General features: G+C 31.6%; 1 protein-coding gene across 2 annotated transcripts in view; it reads right to left on the reverse strand.

Annotated features, from left to right (window-relative positions):
- fubp3 (far upstream element (FUSE) binding protein 3) overlaps nucleotides 1-7,599 on the reverse strand; it is a 35,095-nt gene extending 27,496 nt beyond the window's left edge. For both annotated transcript variants that reach the window (XM_048186724.1, XM_048186723.1), the window contains exon 1: nucleotides 7,424-7,599. In XM_048186724.1, coding sequence (XP_048042681.1) covers nucleotides 7,424-7,522 — 99 coding nt within the window. In that variant the 5' untranslated portion in view covers nucleotides 7,523-7,599. The remainder of the gene's footprint in view (nucleotides 1-7,423) is intronic.
- Between the last annotated feature and the right edge of the window lie 1,364 nt (nucleotides 7,600-8,963).

The raw sequence follows: 8,963 nt of genomic DNA on the forward strand, positions 1-8,963 counted from the left end.
GTCTATTGAAAGACTCAACGACTCGCTCATAAAGACTGCGGGCCCTATCATACACCCGGAGCAACGTTGACATGTTTTTTGCTAGTTTCAGACCGATGCAGTTTAAATTGCAAATGCATTTGTGCACCCATGGGCGTGCTGGTCTGAAAACGAGGTGTGTTCAGGTGCATTGTTGGCGTGTTGCTATTTTGAGGCAACTAAAAACAACTGCGCCATTGACCAACTCTAAAGTCAAATGGCGCAATTTTTTTTTTTGTTATTTAAAGAGCGCGTTAGTAATACGTGCCTGTATGCTCTGCTTGTTACACACACAGGGACACGCAGAAGCACGCAAGCATGCCAAATATTAAAAATAAAAGGATTACAATGTAAAAGATTATTATTGGGTACATAAAGATAAAAATGCCTACATGTCATAATAGATAATCATTGCATACATCATCAGAATTATCTATTTGCAGTAATGACGAATGAAATTGGCTAATTATTTGACCAATCGTGGCAATACACATGTATTTAAACTGACTCGTCAGGATGAGGGTGTATATATTCCCGCCACGGCGTGAGCACAACTGGCTTTTAAAGGGAATTTGAGATGAGACTCTGATTGGTTTATTGCATGTTACGACCAAAACACACCCATTACTCAATAAGAGTCTAGGTACAACTCTTTTGGGCCATGTGCCTGGTGTGCCGACCATTTTTACCGCAGTTAAACTAGTAAAAGTGTACCTGCGCCATGTGCTTTAGACCTTAGATTGTTAAAATAGGGCCCAGTGACTTGCATTGTCCCTGAATTAATTAGCTGTTTTGAACAAATCGTTTGACAATGATTGAATGACTCAATGATTTGGCGCCACCTACTGTCAGTTTGGGGCCTTCAACTGTTTCGCTGAAACGGGTCTGAATTGCAAAGACCGCCTCTGATTGGAGCTTTGATTTATGTTCAGTCTCTTGTACGTTGCGAGAACAAGCAATAAGTCGCTGGCTGAAGTTCACTTAACGGCCACCGGTGTCGCTAATAACAATGGTTTCTGAATTCCACATATAGCCTCTTTTAATAAATTATTATTAATAAAAACAACAATCAGAATAAACAGTTCTTCTGACAAGTAACAGTTCACTAGTCTAACGGTGTCAGATTACGACTGCCAAACAATGTGATGACGCCGCATTTAACGAACGCAGTTTAAACGCGGCTCGCCATCAGAACTTGCAAAGATATTACATAAAATAATACACACATTCATCCTCCAGACTGAGCCACATTAACTAGTATTATGTAATCAAATCTTCAGGAGTTTCTATTATAAATATAAAAAAAACCCTGGATATTTGCATCTGTAGGTTTGTAGGTTCTGTAGGTTCATAAATTAAGCAAACTTTCACAAACTGTTCATGAACCATTACTGTTGAGAGCAAAAGAGACACAGGCTGCTCCGTTCTGCCAAACCTGACAGGCCTTAACGGAGTATTGATCTGTCAGGCGCCTCCTTACAAGCACCGGCACTCAGGAGACTTTCCAATGAAGTCATGCAACATGCTGCCATTCAGAGACTACAACTCTACTGAACTGCATTAACAGCTCAAAATATGTTTAGAAAAAAAATGTGACTCACTTTCAACTGTACCTGCATGTTACAAATAAGCAACGGAACATTAATGCAAGTTTACTGCTCACGTCTGGTTTTACATGTTATGCAAACGTGGCGCGGGCACATGTATGCATGAGTGACTCCTCTCAGAGTCTCATATTCACAGCTCAGGCGTCTCTCTGAAATACTGACGCGCGTCACGACAGCTGCTGCTTCACTGTACAGCTCTCCTCGATTCAATTTAACAATGAACTCTACTGCTAAAAGAACTACTACTACTTGTGTAGTGTTTGCAAGTTACTTCCACTTTTACTAAGTAGCAAAGTGCTCATATGAGCAGATATACTACATGTAATACTATATGCAATGGTAAAATGAAGATTATGATCCATAAACGTGCTCATATGAGCAGATATACTATATGCAATGCTATATGTAAAGGTAAAATGAAGATTTTGATTAATAAACATGCTCATGAGCAGATATAGCACATGCAATGCTATATTTAACGGTAAAATAAAGATTATGATTAATAAACGTGCTTATATGAGCAGATATACTACATGCAATGCTATATGTAAAGGTAAAATGATGATTATGATTAATAAATTTGCTCATGTGAGCAGATATACTACATTCAATGCTATATCTAATGGCAAAATGATGATTTATCATCCATAAACGTGCTCATTTGAGCAGATATACTACATGCAACACTATAATTAATTGTAAAATGAAGATTATGATCCATAAATGTGCTCATGTGAGCAGATATACTAAATGCTATACTATATGTAATGGTAAAATGAAGATTATGATCCATAAACGTGCTCATGAGCAGATATACTACATGCAAAACTACATGTAAAGGTAAAATGATGATTTATGATTATTAAAAGTGCCCATTTGAGCAGATATACTACATGCAAAACTATGTAATGGTAAAATTATGATTTATGATCCATAAACGTGCTCATATGAGATATACTATATGCAATGCTATATGTAATGGTAAAATGAAGATTATGATCCATAAATGTGCTCATGTGAGCAGATATACTAAATGCTATACTATATGTAATGGTAAAATGAAGATTATGATCCATAAACGTGCTCATGAGCAGATATACTACATGCAAAACTACATGTAAAGGTAAAATGATGATTTATGATTATTAAAAGTGCCCATTTGAGCAGATATACTACATGCAAAACTATGTAATGGTAAAATTATGATTTATGATCCATAAACGTGCTCATATGAGATATACTATATGCAATGCTATATGTAACCGTAAAATGAAGATTATGATCCATAAATGTGCTCATATGAGCAGATATACTACATGCAATACTATATGTAATGGTAAAATGAAGATTATGATCCATAAACGTGCTCATATGAGCAGATATACTACATGCAATACTATATGTAATGGTAAAATGAAGATTATGATCCATAAACGTGCTCATCTGAGCAGATATACTACATGCAATGCTATATGTAACGGTAAAATGAAGATTATGATCCATAAACGTGCTCATATGAGCAGATATACTACATGCAATACTATATGTAATGGTAAAATGAAGATTATGATCCATAAACGTGCTCATGTGAGCAGATATAGCACATGCAATACTATACTATATGTAATGGTAAAAAAGATTATGATTAATAAATGTGCTCATATGAGCAGATATACTACATGCAATGCTATATGTAAAGGTAAAATGATGATTTATGATTATTAAAAGTGCCCATTTGAGCAGATATACTACATGCAAAACTATATGTAATGGTAAAATGATGATTTATGATCCATAAACGTGCTAATATGAGGAGGTATACTATATGCAATGCTATAAGTAAAGGTAAAATGAAGATTATGATTAACGTGCTAAAGCAGATATACTGCAATGCTATATGTAATGGTAAAATTAAGATTATGATCCATAAACGTGCTCATATGCAGCAGATATACTACATGCAATACTATATGTAAAGGTAAAATGAAGATTATGATCCATAAACGTGCTCATGTGAGCAGATATAGCACATGCAACACTATAATTAATTGTAAAATGAAGATTATGATCCATAAACGTGCTCATCTGAGCAGATATACTACATGCAATGCTATATGTAATGGTAAAAAAAAAGATTATGATTAATAAATGTGCTCATGTGAGCAGATATACTACATGCAATACTATATGTAATGGTAAAAAAAAAGATTATGATTAATAAATGTGCTCATGTGAGCAGATATAGCACATGCAACACTATAATTAATTGTAAAATGAAGATTATGATCCATAAACGTGCTCATCTGAGCAGATATACTACATGCATTATTATATGTAATGGTAAAATGAAGATTATGATCCATAAACGTGCTCATATGAGCAGATATAGCACATGCAAAACTATATGTAATGGTAAAATGATGATTTATGATCCATAAACGTGCTAATATGAGGAGATATACTATATGCAATGCTATAAGTAAAGGTAAAATGAAGATTATGATTAATAAACGTGCTCATTTGAGCAAATATACTACATGCAATACTATATGTAAAGGTAAAATGAAGATTATGATCCATAAACGTGCTCATATGAGCAGATATACTACAAGCAATGCTATATGTAATGGTAAAATGAAGATTATGATCCATAAACGTGCTCATGTGAGCAGATATAGCACATGCATACTATACTATATGTAAAGGTAAAATGAATGTTTATGATTATTAAAAGTGCCCATTTGAGCAGATATACTACATGCAAAACTATATGTAATGGTAAAAAAGATTATGATTAATAAATGTGCTCATATGAGCAGATATACTACATGCAATGCTATATGTAATGGTAAAATGAAGATTATGATCCATAAACGTGCTCATGTGAGCAGATATAGCACATGCAATACTATACTATATGTAAAGGTAAAATGATGATTTATGATTATTAAAAGTGCCCATTTGAGCAGATATACTACATGCAAAACTATATGTAATGGTAAAATGATGATTTATGATCCATAAACGTGCTAATATGAGCAGATATACTACATGCAATACTATATGTAATGGTAAAATGAAGATTATGATCCATAAACGTGCTCATATGAGCAGATATACTACATGCAATACTATATGTAATGGTAAAATGAAGATTATGATCCATAAACGTGCTCATATGAGCAGATATACTACAAGCAATGCTATATGTAATGGTAAAATGAAGATTATGATCCATAAACGTGCTCATATGAGCAGATATACTACATGCAATACTATATGTAATGGTAAAATGAAGATTATGATCCATAAACGTGCTCATATGAGCAGATATACTACATGCAATACTATATGTAATGGTAAAATGAAGATTATGATCCATAAACGTGCTCATATGAGCAGATATACTACATGCAATACTATATGTAATGGTAAAATGAAGATTATGATCCATAAACGTGCTCATATGAGCAGATATACTACATGCAATACTATATGTAATGGTAAAATGAAGATTATGATCCATAAACGTGCTCATATGAGCAGATATACTACATGCAATACTATATGTAATGGTAAAATGAAGATTATGATCCATAAACGTGCTCATATGAGCAGATATACTACATGCAATACTATATGTAATGGTAAAATGAAGATTATGATCCATAAACGTGCTCATATGAGCAGATATACTACATGCAAAACTATATGTAATGGTAAAATGATGATTTATGATCCATAAACGTGCTCATATGAGCAGATATACTACATGCAATACTATATGTAATGGTAAAATGAAGATTATGATCCATAAACGTGCTCATGTGAGCAGATATAGCACATGCAACACTATACTATATGTAATGGTAAAAAAGATTATGATTAATAAATGTGCTCATATGAGCAGATATAGCACATGCAATGCTATATGTAAAGGTAAAATGATGATTTATGATTATTAAAAGTGCCCATTTGAGCAGATATACTACATGCAATGCTATATTTAATGGTAAAATGATGATTTATGATCCATAAACGTGCTCATCTGAGCAGATATACTACATGCATTATTATATGTAATGGTAAAATGAAGATTATGATCCATAAACGTGCTCATCTGAGCAGATATACTACATGCATTATTATATGTAATGGTAAAATGAAGATTATGATCCATAAACGTGCTCATATGAGCAGATATACTATATGCAATGCTATAAGTAAAGGTAAAATGAAGATTATGATTAATAAACGTGCTCATTTGAGCAAATATACTACATGCAATACTATATGTAAAGGTAAAATGAAGATTATGATCCATAAACGTGCTCATATGAGCAGATATACTACATGCAATGCTATATGTAATGGTAAAATGAAGATTATGATCCATAAACGTGCTCATATGAGCAGATATACTACATGCAATGCTATATGTAATGGTAAAATGAAGATTATGATCCATAAACGTGCTCATGTGAGCAGATATAGCACATGCAATACTATACTATATGTAATGGTAAAAAAAAGATTACGATTAATAAATGTGCTCATATGAGCAGATATAGCACATGCAATGCTATATGTAAAGGTAAAATGATGATTTATGATTATTAAAAGTGCCCATTTGAGCAGATATAGCACATGCAATGCTATATTTAATGGTAAAATGATGATTTATGATCCAAAACGTGCTCATATGAGCAGATATACTACATGCAATACTATATGTAATGGTAAAAAAAAGATTATGATTAATAAATGTGCTCATGTGAGCAGATATAGCACATGCAACACTATAATTAATTGTAAAATGAAGATTATGATCCATAAACGTGCTCATCTGAGCAGATATACTACATGCAATGCTATATGTAATGGTAAAATGAAGATTATGATTAATAAATGTGCTCATATGAGCAGATATACTACATGCAATGCTATATGTAATGGTAAAATGAAGATTATGATTAATAAATGTGCTCATCTGAGCAGATATACTACATGCAATGCTATATATAAATGCAAATCGAGCCCTTTCAATAATTATAGTCTTCATTTTACCATTTCATATAGTTTTACATGTAGTATTTCTGCTGATATGATGATTATAATTATTAAAAGTGCCCATATGAGCAGATGCAATACAACATGCAATGCTATATGTAAAGGTAAAACGAAGCTTGTGAGTGCAAAAGTGCTCAGGAGTGAGCAGAAGCACAAGGCCACGCTGCTCTGAACAGAGTGAAACACACACAGTGACAGTTGAAGTTTTTCTTTAGTCCTAAAACTGCTCCGAGCACATGATCATCGCTGTGGATTCACTACACGAGTGTGTATGCGCGCTCAGCACAAGTGTCAACGTGCACAACAAACTTCACAATGCGCACTTTCCGTCCGTTTGCGCGAGCGTTTGCGCAACGCGTGGAGTTTGTCGCGCATCTGTGCGCGTGAGCTCAAGTAAGTTTAAGAACGTGTGCATGACAACAACAGGTTGCAGCAGTTTGTTTCTGGTGTTTCTGTAGTTTCTGCTCGAGCAGACAGCGCTAAAGTTGTTGTCAGCGTCGGCCGCGCTGTGTTGTGCGATTCGCGCGCGTGTAAATTGTGTTTTATGGTTGTTGAGTTGTGGCCTTAATCTGTGAGAGAGAGTGTGTGTGTGCTGGAGTTTTAAAGCTCCTCCAGCAGTAGCAGCTAACAGGCTACACACACACACTCTCGCCAAACACGCACTCATTAAACACTCACGGACACACACGGGCGTGCGCTCGTCTTCACACACATGTTCGCGCGTGTACCTGTCGCGCGCGGTGGAACGGGTCCGTGAATCCGTCCGCCTTCATCCCGGCCTGAGCCACCGAGGCCTGTCCCTGCACCAGCTCCGCCATCATCATCATCACACACACTCACACACACGGACACACACAAGCGCATAAACACACACACAGCGTACACTACCGACCCCGGAACAGGAAACAAGTCGAAGGAACCACGCGAGACGTGGGAGAGAGGCGAGACTCTGCGAGATTTCACACACGTGGTTCTTACTGAGGTTCACTGCACTTTACTGTGCAACATATTTAATAAAGAGTTTTTACATTTTTATTTTTATTTTTTTTTTAAATAAACTGATCTTACTTGACAATTTATTCATTAGCAAGTATTTTATTTAATGTATATCTCATTTCATTTCAATTAATTTATCAATCTACTGTTTTTATTCATTTTTTTATTGTTTTTAAATCTCTTTTATGTATTATGTAACATTTTGTGACTGCTATTATTAATAGTAAAGCCCTTTGAATTATTGTAGCCTATGAAATGTGCTTTTTAACACACACACACACACACACACACACACACACACACAAATTTAACTTGAACTTTAAATTATATATATTATATCTATCATAAATTTTATATACATATTTAACTTGTATTTTAAATATATATATATATATATATATATATATATAATTTAAAGTATAAGTTAAATATATATTTATAATATTTATAATATTTATGATATATAATATATATAATAGAATTTAAAGTACAAGTTATATATATATATATAATATTTATGATATATATATATATATATCATAAATATTATATATATTTAACTTGTACTTTATATATATATATATATATATATATATATATATATATATATATATATACTATATACTTTAAATTATATATATATATCATAAATATTATATATTTAACTTATACTTTAAATTATATATATATAAAATTTATAATATTTATGATATATCATAAATATTATATATTTAATTTGTACTTTCAATTATATTTATATATATATATATATATATATATCATAAATATTATATATTTAACTTATACTTTAAATTATATATATCATAAATATATATATATATAACTTGTACTTTATATTTATATATATTATATATCATAAATATATATATTTAACTTATACTTTAAATTATATATATATATATATCATAAATATTATATATTTAACATACTTTAAATTATATATATCATAAAATATATATATATATATATATATATATATATATATATATATATAACTTGTACTTTATATTTATATATATATTATATATCATAAATATATATATTTAACTTATACTTTAAATTATATATATATATATATATATATATATATATATATATATCATAAATATTATATATTTAACTTATACTTTAAATTATATATATCATAAATATTTTATATATATATATATATATATATATATATAACTTGTACTTTATATTATATATATATATATATATATATATATATATATATATAATATATCATAATTA

This window comes from Megalobrama amblycephala, linkage group LG4 (assembly GCF_018812025.1).
Source record: "Megalobrama amblycephala isolate DHTTF-2021 linkage group LG4, ASM1881202v1, whole genome shotgun sequence".
Classification (NCBI taxonomy): domain Eukaryota; kingdom Metazoa; phylum Chordata; class Actinopteri; order Cypriniformes; family Xenocyprididae; genus Megalobrama; species Megalobrama amblycephala.